This window comes from Melanerpes formicivorus, unplaced genomic scaffold (genome assembly GCF_026170545.1).
Source record: "Melanerpes formicivorus ecotype bairdi unplaced genomic scaffold, bMelFor1.0.p_v2 SCAF_6, whole genome shotgun sequence".
Lineage (NCBI taxonomy): Eukaryota > Metazoa > Chordata > Aves > Piciformes > Picidae > Melanerpes > Melanerpes formicivorus.
The window spans coordinates 15,974,126-15,995,638 of NW_027142358.1; the positions used below are offsets into that span (position 1 = coordinate 15,974,126).

The 21,513-nt window shown below is 40.1% G+C and overlaps 1 protein-coding gene and 1 long non-coding RNA gene across 20 annotated transcripts in view; one reads left to right on the forward strand and one right to left on the reverse strand.

Annotated features, from left to right (window-relative positions):
* KCNMA1 (potassium calcium-activated channel subfamily M alpha 1) overlaps positions 1-13,739 on the reverse strand; it is a 410,890-nt gene extending 397,151 nt beyond the window's left edge. For 15 of the 17 annotated variants that reach the window (XM_068139897.1, XM_068139896.1, XM_068139895.1 and 12 more), the window contains exon 1: positions 13,062-13,738. In XM_068139897.1, the coding sequence (XP_067995998.1) occupies positions 13,062-13,370 (309 nt within the window). In that variant the 5' untranslated portion in view covers positions 13,371-13,738. Of the gene's footprint in view, positions 1-13,061 lie in introns of all 17 variants that reach the window. The other 2 variants (XM_068139894.1, XM_068139899.1) reach the window with 2 other exon arrangements.
* A 3,201-nt stretch (positions 13,740-16,940) lies between these two features.
* LOC137441915 (uncharacterized) overlaps positions 16,941-21,513 on the forward strand; it is an 82,709-nt gene continuing 78,136 nt past the window's right edge. For all 3 annotated transcript variants that reach the window (XR_010987531.1, XR_010987530.1, XR_010987532.1), the window contains exons 1-2: positions 16,941-17,005; positions 19,206-19,309. This is a non-coding gene — a long non-coding RNA (uncharacterized lncRNA). The remainder of the gene's footprint in view (positions 17,006-19,205; positions 19,310-21,513) is intronic.

Consider the following 21,513-nt stretch of genomic DNA (forward strand, 5'->3'; position numbering starts at 1 on the left):
AAAGACAATCGACATCTACGCAGCCTTACAAACCACCTAGAATCTTTCACTTAAATAGTTAGAAATTCAAGTGAAACAAATGAGATGTGTCTTGCAGCCTTCATATGAAATACTCTCCTTGCAGTTTGTTTGCTAGGATTTTTTAAACTACAAAAATAAAGTGAAACTTGGGTAGCAAGAAACAAAAGCACTGAGGATGCCAAAAAAAGTTGACAGACAAGGATGGAATTTGACTTAAAGGCCGGTAATGAGATCGATTTTTTTTAAGCCGGATAAAGATCTAGCTACTAAGCTCCTATGTTCACAGAAAGCTCTATGGCCTACTTTCTCCACTTGTTGTAAAGTCATGTCAGAAGGCCCAGGCACCTGCTCTGCCCTTCTTCAAAGACAATGCATTAGAAGTCTTCTTTCAGATGCATGCCCCATAACATAGGCAATGACAGAGAAACCATGTCTGGTACCATAATAAAAAGGGAATGTGTGCTAAGGAGTCCTGCCAAACTACAAACCCTGAACTGCAAATAGATACCACCCCTTAATCTCTTCATTGCCATTTCTTTTCTAATCTAATTCACTGCTTCCCAGCATTTAGACTGCTTACCTTTTGCATGCCTTACAGAGTAGGTAATACAATTCAGTTTTTACAGTAATTTTTACATTCCTATTCCCAATGATGCAACAACTGCATCAAAAGAACTGCAGAAAACTTAAAGAACAAGGTAACTTTGGCAACAAAAACGTCTGTGCAGACATTTTTGTATTCTTCTCACATAAATATAAATTTGGGGGCAACACCTAGTTGGCAGCATACCTTTCCTGATTTTCATGTTGGATAATAGCTTTCCAAATTTTAAAAAGGCATAGTACTTTCCTGAAATACTCTTTGGTTTTGTTTCGAACAATGTCAATACATTTGCTTTCAAACAAACCCATACAGGGAATTTTATGTTGTTTATAGGTTAGATGATGTACATTTTTCTTATTAATAATGCTTTTTAGCAATGCAACAGAAACAAGCATTTCAAACTATTACATTAATCCTTTACCTTAAAAGCAACACTATACAAAAAGCAAATGGCCTAACACCAAGATTAGTCTTATGCTGGTGATGTGTCACAAGCAACATTACAGGTTACATAATGCACTGTATGTTTATTCTGGCTCATGTTCTGTCACCTGTTCTCCCTGGCACTCCTTGCACTACCAGATGGGTCTATTTTAGATTAATTAATTTACCCCTTATCCTAGGTTTTCAAAGTAGTAAAGCACTAACAAGAACTGTTTCTTTCTTTTCTTGGATACCAAAAAAAATAATCTACACACATAGACAATTTTCATTTAATAACTGAATACAATATTCACGAACAAGTATTTGGGGAGACCTTGTGTTGTTCAAAAAAGCTAAAAATAATACAATCAACAAGCATTTATTTAACTTGAAACCTTCCTAGATTCTAAATGTAACAGTATTCTTTAAGTCTAATGTGGATATGAGTTCCCAAAAACAACAGTTTGGTTCATTTCTAACAACAACATAGTGAGCACATTCAGAGTGCCATATACTGAGCCAGACAGATTCCCTTCTTGTCATCAGTCATCTTCATTCCCTCCACTATGTTATTTTTCTATTCTTAGAAACTTGTCAACGTACTACAGCTAAAATTCCCTTTCATCCAAAATTAGTATTTCTTCTATTATTATTATTCCTTTTATACTCCTGCTTGGGGGGGGGGGGATAAATCAGTCTTCAAGAAAGGAACTTAATATGGTACAGTAAGTTTTAACCATCCCTAGTTCCTTAAAAAAGTCGTAACTGCATTAATAGACTCAGAAGCCATGTTCACTTTATAAATCTAAAAAATAAGGTGAGTGGATATACATTACTGAAATCAATCTGCTTATCTTGATCACTGGCTTGCTTTATATGGACTGGGGCAAACCAGTTCTCTCACAATCCTCCTCTCTCTCCTGGCTTTCTCCTCATTATCTGCCTTCAGATCATATGATGCATAAGGCCTCTAGAGGATCACCCCTCTGTCAAAGCCAGTAATAGGATCTGGCATAACCATGTCTGCAAAACCCTATGGCCTCTGAATACCACAATGTGGTAAGAAGAGTTCAGATAGAACTTTTAGGTTGCTAAGTCAAATTTTGAATTCACAATGCTCCTTGTATAGAGTGGAATATTTAAAACCCACTATCCTAGTGCCCTATTAATGACTTTTCCCACTTGCAGAGAACACTACGAAAACCACAAGCCTTCCAGCCCTCTAAATGGAATTTAAATGGCACAGAGGCCAGAGAGGAAAGAATTTTCTCTCAAACATATTGATATGAACCAGCTTAAAACAAGTGCTGCCACCTCACCAAAGCCCATCTCCGCAACAGATGCACTGCATCTCTTCTGATATTAAAAAGTTTTACCTCCAAGTGTCACAGAAACAGGTAGGAATATCAGGTTTTACCTTCCGAAGCCTGGAGACATGCTTCAGGAGCGTTGGCTCAACACTACATAACCTAATCAGAAACTTGAGGCCAGAAGACAAATAGAAAGAACCTGCAATTAAATTCTGAAGAAACTAGTGATTTGTTTTCAAAATATTTTACATCACTACAGCATTGTCTACAGAACTTGTGTGGAATTAAACCAATATTTTAAAATTATTGAGTATATTTTTTTAAGATTTGAATTATCTAATACTTTAACACTACATTCTTTTAAATTATTACAAATTAATCCAAATGAACCAAAATAGGATGATCATGTAAATGCAGATATCCAGGAACCAACACCAATTAAAGTACAGGGGTGAAGTACCCTCCCTTCTCACTGATATAAATGACTAAAACCCTACTACAAGTGTTAAAACACAATTTGTTCTGAGATTTAAGTGAAATGGCATTTCCATCAGCTCTTGGAGCACATTCTCATTCACCTACACCCCTTAGAGCCATCAATTCTAAGAAGTCACATGCACTATATTTTTCTGTAGGAGTTACACAATAGCCTACATTTACATACCATTTAAAATCCTAAGAGTATTTTACAAACCAACAGAAACTACAGTCTTATATTCACTGAGGAAAACAAGCCATTCCCAGGACCAAAGCTATTTGTCACAAGAGGGGGAAAAAATCCAATGTGAAAAACAGTTATAAAATAAATAAATAAATAAATAATGCCAACATTTAAAATTACTCCTCTACTTCTTGTTCATAAACAATCACCAGAATCTATTCTAGGATTTTTACCTGTAATTGAAGCTACTATTACTTTTTACTCCCCTTCTAATAAATGTTTTGAAAATAAAGGCTCCAGACTCAATTTCTCAGTGACAGGAAAAGCACCCTGAAAAGAGTCTCGGCTCCAAACTCTACCACCTCTTGTCTCAGACTAGATCAAATAGGCAACTGCTTTAAACTACCTGTCTCAAACCCATTTTCTCCTCTCTTAGTGAGGACTTATGGATAATACCTTTATCCATGCAAACTGCATATGCTTGACAAAACTCCCAGAAAAATCAAGGAAAAAAAAATAATGATTTTGGTATGGTCATTCTGAAATTAATCAACAGTCGTCACACACCACATCTGTGACATTTCAAAGGCAGTAAGATGTCATCCAAAGTCTTACCATCATAATCTTCAACCTTCTGACTCCTTGCCACATCCCCAGCAGCCAGCCAGCCTAAAGCAGCTGACCAGGGCCACCACAGCTGAGGCAAATTGAAAGCCCATGAGCACAAGCTTAATGGTGAAGTCAAACTTAGAGCACAGTAAATGAAAGAGCTCTCTAGAATAGTTGTAGGAAACTGTATATAAATTATACAATAATGAAAAAAGGACAAGACTGAATTTCAGCTGTTATATTCACTGATATCTAAATAAGCACACAAGTTTTCAGTAACAGTAATATCTCTTGCTTAAACCATTCAAAATTATCACTGATTCTGAAAGTATGCTCCTTATTCAGCCCTTAAATATAAATTTTAGTGTCTAAACAGCTGGCTGGTGCAAGTGTTGACCTAAGTTCCACATGCTGAGCTAAACAACAGTTCTGTGAACTTTCTTTTAAAATTATGCATAACTTAATAACAAGCATAATGCCATCAACTGGAAATCAGAAAAATGAGAGTTTACTTTCTTCAACTCACATATCATAATTTAGTTGGCAGCTCAAAGACACCAAGGTTTTTCTACAGTACCTATCATTTAAGTTAACATTAAGATTTTATCACACATTCCAGCAGAGTAACTATAATTATTTACCAGATCTAAATATCAAAACTGTGAAGATTTTTGCATTTTCTTCCCTTAGGGACAACAGATCTGTAATACAACATCCGTTCTTCTGACTCATGAAAAGACTATATCATAACTTACACATTTAAAGCAGATTCAGAGGAGGAAAACCAGCATTTAGTCAAGTAAAATTCCATGTGGCCTTAAACTAAAACCCAGACTCTCTCAGACAGAGAGATCATTCTTTAAGCATATAATCCATGTTTCTCTAGAAAAGGTACACCATAACAGTGATTAAAACTGTATCCTGAAGACAGCAGAAAAATAGCATTACCACAAAGAATGCAAGGACTAAACAAGTGACATATGCAATTAACCCCTCTACCCTCCCAGAAGGGAAAAGAAAGGGAATAAGGGAAACGTATGAACTGGAAAACTAAAACTACTTTAATGAAAATAATAACAATTAAATACATACAAAACCAGTACTGAATCTAATTCCTCTAATAGCAACTACTTCACCATTACCACTGCTGCTGCTGTGGGCAGCTACTGCGAAGTCCCAGAATGTATCTGGCAGCAGATGGGAACTGGAATCAGGAACTCCTGAATCAGGATTGAAGGCAGAAGAGGCAGAGTACTCCCTGAATACCGATCATTGAAGAAACTTTAACCCTTCTGATCCCTCAGCTTTATACTGGCATACATGCAATGGAATACCTTATTGGTCAGTTTAGGATCACCTGAGCTCTCCCCTCCTCCCTGCAGGTTCAGCCTTTTACTTTCTGCACCCTCAGCGTAACACACAAGATTCAGTGGTGAATTTGGTCTGTATAGCAATCCTTGGCACCAGCTAGGAACATCAAGCATTATCATGCCTAGAAGCAGACACTGTCTGCAAAAACATGCTGTTAAATGCAGAAAGTACACATCATTAGTAAAGATTGATCTGAAAAGTAAAATCACTGAACAGATTTAGTTCTGTTCTAACTCATCCAGGACAACAAAGAATCAGACTAACATAGTTCACTTTATTTTTGTAACATTAAGGTCACCATAAAATTATTTAGCTTTTTTAAAATACTTAGGTGTAGTAATGATTCCTCTATACTTAAAACATAAAATTAATCCAACACCAGCAGTTCTAATCTCATTAATAATAGCAAATTTAAAGTGAGCCCATTTTTTTAGTTTAACAAATAAAAGCTAAACCCTTACATAAAAATGTTAAAGATATCATGAAAGAATGAATGAAATATAATGAGAAAGAAAATGCCAAATATTTAGTTAGCATTTGCTTGGACAAAGGGGAACAAAATTCTATTACATATTTATTCCTCAGTATACAAAAAGCAATAAAAATGTAACACAGTCAACTCATATCTTACAGTTATAATGACAAGCCACTCAAAATCTGGCCCAGTTATGCCACAATTGTTGATAATGATACAGTACTTCCCAGCTCTTCCAGCCTGGTGATAAGATCTGGTAGGTTTTTCTCTAGTCCATACAGATATGGTATGTAAATTAGGTAGTGAAGCTAAGGGCATGCATAATAATTTCCAGGACTTGGGGCTGCAGCTGTACGTGTCTCTGTCCTGCAGGTGATCCATGGGGCCAGGGACCTTTGCGATTTCCACTAAATGTGCACGTACTGCAGTTCTAAAAAAAGAGCCAGTATTTACTGTTGCACATCAGCTTGCAGGAGAGATGCCATGATAGTATATTATCAGCAGTTCAAGTACTTCAATTTTTTTTCCTAAGGGGCACTGGCAGAAGGTTTAAGTCCTGACTGGAATGGCAACATACCTTCTGTGATTTTTAAATATTATGTTTCTAATGTTGAAATCTCAAACATAATGGTCACAAGCCAAGTAAATACATCTTCCTACAATAAAAGAAAAAAGCTTTTAAAAGCTAAAAATGTTAACATAAGATTCACTTTATTAAAACACCTGATTCATCTAGAACACTGTGAACATTTAGGCCTGACTCCAAAACCATTACAGTTATTAGGACTGCCTCCCTCTATTTCAACAGGCATTAGATTATGCTCTCCATTTCTGTAACTCTCAAACAAATACATGCAATATATCATCTCAAAGCAAACTGAACTCAACACATTTCAGTGGCAGCGCATTCATTTAAACAAAGCCACACATACTATATATGGAAATAAAGTGCTCCTCTCAAAAGATGCAAACCCCGTGTGTTCTCAGGCTATAAATACACTGGGATTCAAAATGGGTCCTTCCTGACCAATACAGCACCAACAGACTTAGAAGATCAGTATCTTTCTTTCTTATTTATTCATCCAGCCATATTAGTGGTAAAAGTGCTAACAAACACCTGCTGCATTTCCATCTTCCATTGTTACCCACGATGACCTATGTGCCACAAAGTGCTCGCTCGTACAAACCATGAGGTCTAATCTGGAATTTGTGGGGTTAGCCCTGTGTAAAGTTGGCATAAATGCCAGTCTAGTCTGATGATCTAATGAAGCCCTGCACTCACTTCATGGACTGGGTGCAAGAGTCAGGAACTGTAGCCCTGTGAGGAAGATCAAGAAGTTGGTTGGCCTTGATCCTTATGGGTCACTTCAACTTGATATATCCTGATCCTAAACTTTTGAGGTAGCAGCATATGAACTCATTACAGAAACACAGTATTTTATGATAGCTTTGTAAAGTGTAGTCCTTTTCCTTTTGTCACTGAAATGATATGTGGGGGAGAAAAATACTTTTTAACCATTAACACCCACACATAATGTTTCAGCAATCTTTCCCTTAGAAAACCTCCATGAGCAGTATTCACTGTGTCCTGCTCAGACTTCTGATAATTCAGTAATTTTTATATATGTGAAATACATCATTTTATGCAACGTAACACAGTATGTCTAATAGAACCAACAGGATACCCCATTCCCTAATTTAGTCTCACCAGGCTTACTGAAAGTGCTGCTGTACAATCTCACACTACAAAATCTCTCACTGCTGCTGAATGAACCCAACCTGATCTTGTCCAGGCATTATTAGCAGGTATTCTGAAACTCACATAAACTTTTGTGAGTCAGAGTTGTATTCCACAGAACAGCACAGCCAGTGTCTAATGGAACACTGACCAGTGCTCTGTCTTTTCCCTGCTGACTAGAGATTACTGCTTCTTTTTCAGATTTGTCCCACGAAGGACAGTCAATCCACTTTCCAAATCCACTTTCTTGCAATACTGCAGGACAGACATGTGCCATCATTGCTTTTTTAATTATCATCGTTACATTCTGTCCTGTGGAGATTATACTTAGGACTAGCACTCTCCAAATTTTCAGTGTTTCTGTATCTGGGGCTGTAAACTTGCCCCATTCTGAATTCAGAAACTCCATCACAACAAAACTGCATACACAGATCATTGTTATTCAAAAGATTTTTGTTCTGTAATACAGGCATTTCTTCTTTTGAGCTAAATTGGAAAAAAGTGTGAAATCTAATGGTTTCCAACAAGCATTTACAGATTTGAAAACATGTAAGAGTTGCAAATTCTTTCTGAGCACAGATTTTCTCCTTAAATGTATGTGTTGCAAAGCCTCAAAAATAAGTATGATACTGCCTCAAGATAACATTTTAGTAGAGACTGTTTGGATTACAGCTTAAAGCCTTGTCCTTACATTTTCTTTTTTCTGCATGCATAACCAATTTTAGCATGTGTTTGCAAAATGTGAAATCCATTCTGAGCTCCAGAGACCCAAAGGTGTCTTACTTTTCAGTGTGGAAACAGCACACACCTCTCCACACCAGTACCTTTTTTCACTTGTAAAAACACTACCTGCAAAGACCCAGGAGTACTTTTTCTTCAGTCTTTGACCACTCCACCATGTCCATCTCTCAACTGGCAACCTGTATGATGGGGTGCTCTCAGAGTAATTACATACAGACCACCTGACAGCCATGAGACAGGAACAATTTAGTGCCTTCAGCCGGGCTCTGCATGTGACTAATGACCAAAATGCATTAGTCTGCTGCTAATCCCTTGCTCATGTGCCACTGCTCAGTACATCTTCAAGAGTCAAGGTGAGGTTTCCACACACAGGTTGAAGGGATCTCCTGCATTTTGTGTCCACACGCTCCCTGCAATGTACCCATATTTTTTTCAACATATATATTGAGAATATTGCCTTGTTTTGAGCTTGTTTCTTTGATTTTGTTTGGAGAAGACATTTATGCAGGTACTTACAGAACCACAGAATGTTAGGGGCTGGAAGGGACCTCAAAAGGTCTTCCAGTCCAACCCCACTGCAGGAGCAGGATCACCTATACCAGATCACACATGAACGCATCCAGGCAGGTTTTGAGTATCTCCAGAGAGGGAGACTCCACAACCCCCCTGGGCAGCCTGTTACAGGTGTTCCATCACCCTCACAGTGAAAAAAAGTTCTCCTCATGTTTCCATGGAACTTCCTATGCCTCAACTTCCACCCACTGCCCCTTGTTCTGTCCTTGGGCATCACTGAGGAGAGCCTGGCTCCATCCTCTTGGCACTCACCCTTTACCTATTTACAAGCATTAATGCCAGGAAATTGCTAGGAAATCAACAAGCCTAGGTCTATGACAGCTAGTTTGGTAGAAATACTTCTTTTAGGGAAAACTTAAATTTTTCCACTTATAATTTTCTCAGGCCTAAAAGGTCTGGATAAGAATTCTTATATTTTCAAATAAAACTTTCACAAATACTGCACCTCCAATGAAAAAAATGCATGTTTTTCCCCAAAACCAATGGGAATGTTGATTGGTTTCTGCTGACCAAATCTAGCACTGTGTACTTCATTAAACTTCTCCAAATATGTAGACCAATATAAAAGATGACAATTATGGCTTGTAATTTCAGGCTAGCAACTGCTATCTATGGCCAATAACATAATTTCATTTCTTATGCATACGAGTCCTGGGTTGTGAGGAGGGAAAGCTCTCCAAAACACTGAAATCATTCCAACTGGAGCATAGCAATAAAGACTACATTCTAACTGCTAGAGCCTTGGAGGCAAAAGGCACTTAAGAGGTGCCACTTCTTAGAGAAGCAAGAAACAATGACACAGGGTCCTGTATTACATTCTTCCAAAGGGTCCATATTTCACTTCATTCTGTACTGGGCAGCTTCAGGCACCAGCTGTGGCCCAAACCTTTGCTCTCTTATTCCACTGCTCCCTCCTATTGACAAAAAGCTTCTTCGAAGTAGCATCAGCTTATCACAGTACCAGATAATGTCAGTGGAAAATAACTTTCAGAAGTATAAGAAGGCAGTAGCACATTCATATAACCAAAATAATTACAGGTTGTGTAAAACACATTTAGCCACTGTGTGTACCAGGTATTTCACCACGCATTATTTTATTTTTCTGTTACTTTTGGACACAAATGTAACTTATGGCATCAGAGTCCAGCCCACTGAATATCAGTCTCACATTCTACTTTTCATAGAAAACGAGGACTGAGTTGGTCAAGGGACAAAGAAAAAGTGAAGTTCTTTAACAATATCTAAGCATTCCTCAAAATGGAGATGTAAACACTGAGGAGAAAACTAGTATTTGTTATGTCTTGGCAATGTGATTATAAAGAACTTGAAAAAATTACATCTGACGTTTTATACCACATTAAATAAATGAATACAAGGACTTCAACTGTAATGACTCACATGACATGAAACAATGACAACACAGGTCAAGATTTACATTTTTCTTTTTGACAGATTTTTCAAAATGTTAACTCAAAAAAAGCATAAATGGAGCATAACACCCTGAAAACATCAAAAATCATTTTTTAGTACATGATTAATATTTATGTTCTATTCATATATGACATAAACTGGATATGGAATTTTAAGGGGCAACATTTATCATTCTGCTCCCAAGAGCTTTTATATTCTTGACTTACAGTATCTTGCCTTTTATCTCCAAAGAAAAAACAAAAACCCAAACAACCTGTAGTAAAATTTCATATCACGAAATGTCAAATTGTTTTTATCATGTCTTAAATTCCAACCTTAAATTAAATGGCTCAAGGAAGGGAAAAAGAAAAACACATGAACCAACAAACACAACAGCTCACAGTCTAAATCCTTCTACTCAGCCATTAAAAAGTGTAGCATCCCAAAATCAAGTCGGCAATCATTGATGAATCTGAGGAATCCCATGATGTGCTTAGACTATAGCAGGGGGGAAAATGCAACTTTTTGCAGTTCTTTGAAATAACACATATGGACTCAGGTGTTAGCACAGTAACTGTAAATTATTTACTAAGAAGCCACAGAGAGTAGACATGGGAAAGATTTCTTTTTGCTCACTTGATGGGACCTTTCTTTAGCTAGATGGTGAGAAAATGTTGGATAATTCAACTCTGCTAACAATCTGCAGAGCAGCAGATGAGGCAGCACAGAGGAGGAAAGGTCATAACAGGCAGAAAACTTCTTCAGTCCTGCAGTGGGAGGAGCTACTTCTTGTAAAATTGCTTTTGCTATCAGGTTTGATATAGTCGGCATACACATTTTCACCTGCAGCCTTTCCCAAGTTAACATGCAGCACAAAGCAGATGTTTGATTACAGCAAAGTTTAAGACATTTTCAGTTGTTATTTAGGCTGTATACCCTGAACATTAGAAAAGTCTTTTGGAATTAACTAGTTACTCCTTACACACATAAAATTCCTTTCAGTTCTTCATTTTAGCATGTAAGGAATGCAGAACTAGCCCTGGAAAGTTGTTGGTTTTTTTTAATCAGAGGTTTGAAAACCCTTACAAGTAAAACAAATACAGTCTATAAAGAGACTTACATCTCCCCCTACCTGCAAAGCCTTTTGTCCTCCTGGCCCCAGGGAATGATATTCATGGACACAGGTACTTCAGCTCTCAAACATGAAACAAAATAAACTCTTAAAACTTAATAGGGCAGTATGTCAAATCATTCAAACTGGAAGTGTTGGAAACCCTCAAAGATACCTGTGATTTAGCAAAGGTTTTAAAGACAATGTAGATATGCCTTTCAGTACTGGTTAAGAAGTGAATGATCTGCTTCAACTGATGATGTCCCAGCAATGGACTGTCAGACCAACAATACCTGCAAAGACACTGTGCAAGAAGCTTGTGTACAAGTCACCAATTTTTTTATTCTCTCAAGGAAAGAAGCATGAGATGATAACCTGTAGGATTTTCTTTTTCATCAAGATCCCTGATAGTTCTTGCAGATTTGTCTCATCATGTAGAAAGGAAAACACTAAATAAAGACAGAAGAAACTGCATAAATCTTAACTATCCACACGTTCTTCAAAATCACCTTTTACTGTTGTACGAAATAGTATTTAACTGGACATGCTTATTATCACAAATCCATTTGAGCTTTGTCATCATACTTGGCTAACACCTCTCTAAGAAAGTTCAGGTTTGGTCTTGAATGAAATAAAGAAATGCCTATAGAGAAGTGATACTGCCTGATAGGTTTTCTGAAGACTAAGGCCAAGTTAAAAGCTTTTATTTATTCCTTCTCTCTAGCAACCACTTATTCCATATATAGGCCAAGTTCACTGCCACTGTTCTACTTCCAACTGGAATGAGGTTTGTTTAGGCAGTTTGAACTAGACGCTCACCTCACTAAACACAAATAAACAACAAACAAGTACCATAACTTCTCACACTCTTGTTTCTGGTTTGCCCTAAGCAGGAGATCCTTTGTACAGCTGGGTTATATGCTGTATCAAGTGTTTTCACAGGGAGGAGGGGACTGGAGAAAGGAGAAGACAGCTTACTGGATGTCAAAGCAAGCCAGCAACCTAGCAACCATATATTAAAAGGTGTGGTTTTGAGGGTGTCTGTGTGCCGGGAATAACTGAAGCAGATATTATTCCATTTGTAATCCAAAAAATGTGAAAAGGGAAAGGGAGAAACTCCAGCTGCTGATCTATTTTGGGGTCAGTCAAAATACAGTTTCAGAAATACAGCCTTAACACTTTCTATCCCATTTGTCTTAAGTGAAAATCAAAGTCTGGACCGGAGAAAGTTCTTAGTATTCTTAGCTCATTGTGTGAAAAGAGACATTTCAAACAAGGAGCTACCTTTACTTCAGGTACTAACTATGCTTTTTTTCCAAGTGGTAATACACAAAATTCAAAGGGGCAGAGAGGTTGCCTCAAAGATTTCGCACTTAGGCTAAAAGAATACTGATCTAGTATTACTTATAAATGCACTAAATATTTCTAGATATCTACAATGAATTCAATCAAACACAAGTGTCAGTGATCCTCAGGGAGTGGAACTAGCTTTAAAAATATTTACTTGAGAAGTTTACCTTTTGTATTTCAAAAAGTTTCTCATTCCACTTGAGAACTTAAGAATTCTGATTACCAAAAATACGCTTCGCACCCCGTCACCAAATGTGGTCCCGGGGTGCATATCAACTTCTGAACCACACCGTCCCACCATGTCAGCGTGTGCCTCGCCAAGAATGAGCTGACACAGAGTGCAACTTCCGTGCCATCGCACGAAAACGAGTGCGTCCCTATATGGGGGGAGAGAGGAGGGACGAGGGGACATGTCTCAGGGTTGCACCCAACATCTGGCCCCTTCAGCTACGTTCCCCCAAGATGTGTCTGCCGACAGTCTGTGACAACCCTACCACAACAGCAGACAGCACAGTGCCATCCGTCAATGGCCCTACCAGCGTCTCCTCTAGAGCCACTTCGCCCAGATGTCCTGATCTACGAGGCTGGACTCCTACCACTTCTCACCACCACCACCGCACCAAATCATCACCGACACCAAGCGGCAAAAGGAAGGGGGAGTTACCTTGTTTTTGACTCCGCAGTGGCAGCAGACAGTCCACAGGTACTTGAGGGTCCTCCACAGCAGGATGATAAACAGTCCCCCAAAGAAAGTGACCATGGATGAGGCGAGGAAAGCCCACCACATGCGCTGTCCGCGGCTATCGCAAGGCACCTCCATGGTCACCGGGATGATGAGCGCATCCATCTTGGGCACATTGACGGGGGAGGAGGACGAGTCTGTGTTGAGATTGTTGGCGTTGATATTGTTACTCATTCTAATGCCGCCGCCGCTGCCGCCCGGGTAGGAGCCGCCGCCGCTGCCATTTGCCATAGCTAACAGCGAGCCGGGCGCGCAGGGGCTTCGAAGAGCTCCTCTCGCCGCCAGCGCCCCCCAAAAAACCCATCACCAGCCATATTGCTGCTGCTGCCGTTGCTGCTGCTCAGCGGAGAAGAAAAAATAATAGCAATTTTTTAAAAAAAGCAAAACAATCAAACAAACCCAACAAACGTCAACAAAAAAAAGAAGATGTAGAAAAGCGACGGCACAATCCCCGGGTCCCTCTCGGGAACCGACAGGCCGGTGAATTCCGAGCGTCTTCCTTGTACGGCGAAAATATTTAAAAATATCAAAATAATAAAAAGGTGGTCTCCTCCTCGGATTCCCACCCCTTCCTTCTCCCGCATACACAGCCCCCACCCCGCCCACCCCCCAAAAAAATCATCCACCCCCACCACAAACTGATGTCTCGGAGCGTCTCTCCAAGATACCCAGCGCTGCAAGCCCGCTGGCGCCAGCGGGGATCTCCTCAGCCTCCGCTGCGGATCTTCCCCGAGGTGGTCTGTTATTATTGTTAATAGTCTTTAACTTGTTATGAGCGATACTCAGTACCCCCGCACACCCTCCTCCTCCTCCTCCTCCTCCTCTTCCAAGTCCAGCCCCTTCCTCTCCTCTTTCCCCCTCGGTGCCGGCAGCAGCCTCCTGTGGCTCCTAATTCATGCTCCGCTGGCCCATCTGTGCGTGTGCTGCCGCTGCCGCCGCCTCCTCGCCCATCCTTCAGGAGCTCCCTCCAGGGCGCAGGCTGTCGCTCAGGCTGTTGCTCCCACACGCGCAGAGGCGCCTCTACCGCCGGCTCCCTGCCCCTCCCTAGCTGCCGCCGGGGAACGCGACGGCCCCGCAGCCGCGGCCCTCCCCGCGGGGAGGGGATGCTGGGCCGGCCCGGGACGCCGCTCTGCTCTTGCCGCCGAGGGTGGGGGCGCCGGCTCAGGCGGGCTCCTGGTCCCCCATGGGCAGCGCCGTTGCGGCGCCGCCGCTCTCCTCACCCCGCGGCCGTTCGGTCCCGCTTGCGGGGCCGCCGAGGCACCGAGCGATGGCTCCGGAGGACTGCGAAGGAATGGGTGGGGGTAGTGGCGAGGCGCTTCACAGGTGGCGGCGAGGCGGTGCGTGGTGGCGAGGCGGTGCCCGGCCGCGCCGGGGAGCTGCAGGTCCAACAAGTCCCGCTGGCCCAGGCGGGTCCATGGCCGCCGCCGCGCAGCGCTCTCCGCAGCCGCGGTGGGGCGGGGGCGGACGGCAGCGGCCCCCCCCGCGCGGCCGGTGTGGCGGATGTTATGACGCAGCGGCTAACGCACAGCGCTGTCACGGCCACGGCCCCCGCAGCCCCGCCGCTTTCCCCCGCTGCCCATCTGCCCCATCCCTCCCCCACCGTGGAGAGCGACAAGGCGACCCTGTGGGGTCGGCGGGGGCCGGGGGGGGACACAAAGAGGAGGGAGGGGGCGCGCTTGGCTCTGGCAGGAGGCGGCTGAGTTGCAGCAGCAGGTGCTCGGGGATGCGCGGGGGGGGGGGGGGGGGTGTGTGAGAACGGGACGGGATGTGCCGCGCTGGAAACGCGGTAAGGAAGCGTGAAATAAATGTCGGGGATTTGTGGCAGGGGTCCTTCTGCTGAAGGTTGTTTCGGTTTGTCTTTAATCGACATACTGCAAACGCGCCGTATATTGCTGCACATCCCAGGAACATTCCTGAAATTAACCCTTATAAATAGCCGTTTAAAAGGACACGGGGTGGGAGAGGGGGATGGGGGGGGGGGGTAGTGGTGGTCATGGAATCCAGCAAGAAAATCTGGATGGTTGTCTCGTCTATGTTTTTCAGATTTCCATTGAAAAGCAGGGGTGTTTAGTTATTTATTTATAAAAATTTCCATTTGCCACATGGTCTGCTCACCCAGTTGTCTGAACAAGGTGTTACGCAGATCATCTTGACATCTTTCCAACGGTAAAATACAACAGCCTATGTGTGTGTGACATTTCCCCATCTGACCTAGTCACTATACATGCACAGAGCCACCATTATGAAATAGTAATCTCTTAACATTTACTGGTAGTTCCTGTTGCTACATCTGCCATGGGTTGGCTTATTTTTGCTTTCTACTTAAGTGATGGTAATGAGATTTTATGAGTTCTCAAAAGGTTTTTATGGGGCTCTCTAACACATCTTCACCACCTCTACTTTTTTTGTGCAACACCACCAGTTGTCTAGCTTTGTGAGTTTATCACCCCATTCCTGTCTATTTCTCCAGTCCCTTCCTTCAAGGGAGGGCTGCTTTTTTTTTAAGAGGAATGGTTTGGTTTTTTTCTCTGAATAGAGAAAGCTTTAAAAAGTAGGAAAATACTGCTTTATTTCAGAGGGAAACAAGATAGTTTGTTACATAGTGCACCTGAAGCAGCCCATTCCCAGGAGGTAGTTGTAAAGGAATTAAGCAGAGGATTTTTTGATGCAGAAAAGTCAGGTAGTAAAGAAACGGCATGACACAGCTGCCACATGCAACCCCAAACTGTACTGCCACATCTGCTGTATCCCCTTCCCGTGCCTTTCATTACCAACCCTTCCCACAGATACAAAGCCACCTGGGTCATGAAAGTGTTATGACAGGTTTACACCCCTTGGGACATGGGCATAGAACTTGGTCCTGACAGTCTGTGTTCTTGGGGTGGTGTTCAAGGAGCACCCTTTTCACATTTGAACACATGCTTACAGATCCTTTCGTCTATCAGTGAACACCAGGAGTGAAACAAAGACAGGAGCATTGTAACATAATGTCTAATCTTCCAAAGTGCCAAATAACGTGGAAGTTCTTTCAGCTAATGGAAACCACAAGCTCTGTGCAGTGAATGGGGACCTGGCCAATGAGCAGCAGTAGCACAGCACATGTCGGAGCCTTTTAGATGGTGCAGTTTCTTCTGTATTCTAGTCTGGTAGGTAACAAGGTCTGAGTTTCTCAAGCCACAGATGTGGTGTATGTCATCTCTTGCTGTAGTTTGAGGCAGCCTAAAAGATTTGACAGAGAGGCTGCTGTTTGAAAGTCTGTTTTCTTGCTTTATACACTCAGAAGATATGAGTTAGCAAGTACTCCAGGTACTGTTGCAGCTGAGCACTGCACCCATTGGTTTCATGAGCACTCCAAATGCATAAAGGACCATTAGGCATCCCTGTAATACTGTACCAAAAAATACAAAGGATGATCCTAAAGAAAAATTCAGACTAAACCAAACCAAGTGCACCATAGGATGTAGACTGTACTTTAAAATAATTTGCTTTGAATACATTTACACAATGTTTTCACACAGATTTGAACAGGGATAGGAGATTTATTATGATTCCTTGTAAAAAGCTGATTTTAAATTCTGCTGCTCAAAAATCAACCAACACATACATTAGGAGTTCTTGTTTATAGATATCATACTATATATGCAAAGAAAAGCCCTTTCTGCTACCTGTGTAACTGTTATCTGCTGCTGTTATCTGTATAAACAAAACTCCTCTTATTTATACAAACAGATTTCAGTTGTATAAATATTCATGATTAAACTCACATACAAAGGTAAACTCGGTGATATCAACTGGTGAGACTTACGTAACCAATGAAAAGTTTGCTAAGTTAGAATCACCTTCTCAAGAGACAAAGCATACATCAGGTAGGTAATTTCTTTTTTTTCACCAATTTGTAGACAGAGATACAAATGATAGGTCAATAAGTGTCACTCAAGTAAAGTACCATTAGAGCTTACTCCTTTATGAATAAGTGAAGGCCTGCTTTCTAATACAGATTTTATAAAGTGGCATTTGAAAAAGCACGCAGGGGCTGCATGCTTCATTTACTGAGGCAACAACTGCATTTCACGTTGCCTTTGGGTCAAACAACATTTTCTGTCTCTGTTTCCTGGAAAGATTTATTCTGAGCAAATATAAAATTTAGGTGGGTTCATTTTGAGATTAGTTTTCTATTTAACATTTCAACACAAGCTCAAAATTTACTTCTTTTACTGCACACTATTTACGGAACATAACGAGTACTGTGTTTACCTGTGGTTTTCCTGTTGTTACCATAAAGTATAGTCCAGGGTGCAATCATGCCAGCTCAACATAAATCCAGAGGGTTTGGTACCATAGAGCAGTATTTTAACATCAAGGAAATAACTCCTCTTTATGTAAAACAGTTCCCTCTTGTGGATATTGTGTGTACAGATAAAATATTTAAAATATTCATCAATCCTGTATCAATCCTGTGTCTTTGCAGTGAAAAACACAACCAAACCCAAAACACCCTCTATTCAGCAGCATTTACAACAGACAGGACAATCTTTGGTTTAGCAATCAAATATGCAATTATGGAAGAATGAGGTATTGCATTTAATCAGATACAACTTATCCGCATTTTCATTAGCAAACTATTTAAGTGCAATGAACACAACAAAGCTAAATAAAGTTGCCTGACTGTACCTGTATAAGTCAGTGGGGGTTTTTTGGCTTATATAAGAAACTCTTCTGCACATTCCAATGAGCAAAAGCACTATATAAAGAACAGTGAAACATTCAAGATTTCCAAGAATCCACATACAAACTACTTTAGACAGAGAAACTCTTTCAAGAAAGTCTTTCAATTAAAGAATACAAGCAAGTAAGTGGCATGGCTTCATTTGGAACAAAATATTGTACCAGGGATTAATCTAGCACGACATTTAAAAAAGTATTGATGGACTAATAATGTAAAATTTGTATTTCCTCTAAATGACTACATTATACTTTTTTTTTTTCCTTAAGAAATTAAATGTGAAAGACTAATCATGTACTCCCCAGTTTTGATAAAAGGTATTTGGTCTGAGACTGGAGAAATGATAGAATATTTGTACCTATTCTCTCAACACCAGGCTTCAGGGCTGCTTCTTGATGCACTATGTTACCTTATGTAATAGTTTAAGCAGCCTAAATAATTAGTTTGTGAACAACATCTTCCTTCTGTACATTGCCGTTGTCCCTGCAGAAAATGTCAGTAGCAGTAGCACCAGTGGAACTTACACACAGAAGTAAAATAATAATAAAAAGAAATTGTTTAGTAGTCAAGGGGCTAGGTCTGTTTTCCTGAGTCAGTGGGATATTTGGTCCTGACTTCATATGATGGAGACACACTATAAACCAGACATATAATCACAGATGTCTTGCATTATTAACTCCAAGCTTCACTTCTTTTACTATACCTTACTATTCCTACTTTGCTCTGGGAGAAGGGTGAAAAATAATATAGTTGTAGTAATTAGATGGGTACTGGAAACAAAATTGTATCATGAAATAATTTGAGAGAATTTTATTGTAATGCAAAGTATTTGCTCTCTGAAACATTGAGGAAGATCCTGTGTTGCTGTAAAATGCACGTAAAATGCATGTAAAAAGCATGGATCTGCTGTCCTCATCTTAAAGATTCTAAAAAGGAAGTATTTTCAGGAGGTGATACCAATATGCGTATGAAAGTAGCATGGCTGCATAGAACAATATATTTGCATATGACAAATTGTTATCTTTAGCATGTATTCTCTTCATAGAATTCAGACTATTTCAATATGTATTAATTGAAAATGCTGTTTAGAGATTTCACATTTACCCAATCTCTCTTCAAACACTGAAGTATCTATTTAGCATGGTAATAGATTGCACTCTCTATCACCTTTTTTTTTCAAACAACTCTGCAAATATGAGTACCTTGAACTTCATCACATCTCTCTGTAACAGTATACATAAACACTATTCTTGGCAGTGTGGTTATATAATGATTTCCTTAAATTAGTTAAAATTTTCGTATTGAGATCTATTTTGGCACTTAACCCTCCCAAAATCTTCCAGCTGGCAGGAAAACAGCATCTCTCAGCAGAAGCTTTAATGGGTCACTCATTCATTCAAAGTGATCATCTCCAGAGTACTGGAACCTTTGCACTCAATCCAGCCAGGTAAAATATTAAAGAAAATCCATTGTTCATGTTAATCCATACAGTATGAATAGGAAGCTAATTAAAATTAGTACTGACTTTTTTTTTTCCTAATAAGGCAATTTTTGGATAGTCTTGTATTTTGTTTATGCTCAGGCCTAAGCATACTTCCTTGTCTTAATTTTCTTCTTACCAAATGGTTTGAATCACACAATATTTGGTTTGATGTGATATTTCTTGCCAGTAGGACCACTTCTTATTGGAAAATGAGTATGGGTTATGCATTAAGAGAATGTTAAGAAGACATGGCTAGCATATGAAAAAAGGTGACATCTGAAATTATGACTTCAGGAGCAATATTCATTAGCCATACTATAGCCTCCAAGGTCTGTAAGTACATTTAATAAATGTCAGTCCACACACTTAAACTCACTCTTGAGTTCTGTGAATCAGAGCCAGTTTATTAGCATTTGTACTAATGAGTTTCTTCCTTCCAGTCAGGGAATTTACCACTAGAGGAAGAAAGCAGGAAGATATGAGGAAATATTATGAAGATATAGTATCAAGCACTGTTAAAATAAATGTGGGATAAAAAAGAAAATAGGGAAAGAGCAGTTAAACAATGCATCAAAGCAAATCAAATAAGGAAAAAAAGACCTTTAAAATGTCTCTCAAACCATTATTTCCGTTTTTTTTTTTTAAAGTAGTCCTTGACATTCACCCAAAAATAGTAGCAGCAAGCCCTCCACACAGTACTGAATGTTAGTGATAGAACAGAGAAATAAGTTACATGAAGTGGCGCACAGAGAGCCAACCCATAAGTAAAAACTCTCTGACTTACTTTTCTGTTTATTTTATGGAGCTGCAGCAAACCAGGACCACAGTATCACCCTACAAACATACTGGTGGAACACCAGGACTTTCTTCAGCACTACTTAACAACTTTGGTTTGTGGAAGATACTCTTCATTTCTTTATGAAATATTTGCATTCTTTTGTCCTTTTCGGATAGGACTAGAAATTTGTAATGGAGTAATAGAGCAAATATAGAAGTGTAGCGAATAATTAAGTCCTTTATGTGCCACCATCGTGAAAGCACAAAGCAGTGTCTCCCATACCTTTGTGCAGTTTACAGCAGCGGCGTTCCCACCATGGCTATGACTTAATAGCTACAAGCAAATCATTCCAGAACCACTGAGGTATTGCCATATGTGGTGGGTTGACATTTCCCCCCAGCGTTAACTTTGCCAGACCAACTCAGTTAGGAGCAAATGAAGCTGTATTTACAAGCAAAAACTACACTCTACAGTAGTGAGTTGTTTATATTTTTCTACTTCTCTGCTCAAACCCTGTAACTAAATTTTAAAGGCATAGCCTAAAATCACCACACCATAGTGACTGCAAAGATCAATACTACTTTTAAAAATGTAATAAATTTGGAGGAATAAGTAGTTATTGTCCCTTCTGTTCATAATTTCCCTTTCATTTTACTTGCTATCTTGCGTGCTGGAAGTGCATAGGGCAGGTATCTTTATTTAATTGTTTCTAGGAATCATTTGGCTTTGACCCCTAACCTTTCTAAGACATGATTGGAAGAGAAGAGTGGGAGAAACTTAAGTTGAAATATGCCCATTTGCCTTGGGCAATTCTCTTTTTGAGCCCAATACCAGCTTTGCCATGTGGCACTTGCAGAGAGATGCTGCTATTGCAATCAGAAGACCAGCCTTAATATACTGTAAGGGTCCAAAACTTGTGGTGTGCAATTTTGAAAAATTATTTGGAGAGCAAAATAATAGTAGCAGGACTGTATTGCTGCACTACTTCAACTAGGCCAATGGAAATCTTCATAGAAGTCGGTTAATTGTGAAGAACAAAGAAAAATGTGAAGATGTACGTATACTGAAACCAGTTAGTCCTTGAGAAAAATCAGCTCTGAACACTAGCTAATTTAGTGTCCACCAGGTGTAAATCTGCTTAACCCTGAAAAATCAGACATTCTGAAACCATAAAGGGGAGACTATAAGTTTACAAGCAGCCACTCCATTTATTATCAGTTTATTGTGATGCCTACACTTTGTTGTCCCCAGGATATATTCACGTTTAGTGACTTGGTGGTTTTGACAACAACGTGATTTCAGGAAGAGCAGTATTTGCAAAGATCTGCTTTGCTTTCTTGTCTCTCACCCATGTCTGAAACTGAATAGCTGAAAACTGGAAATTTGCAAC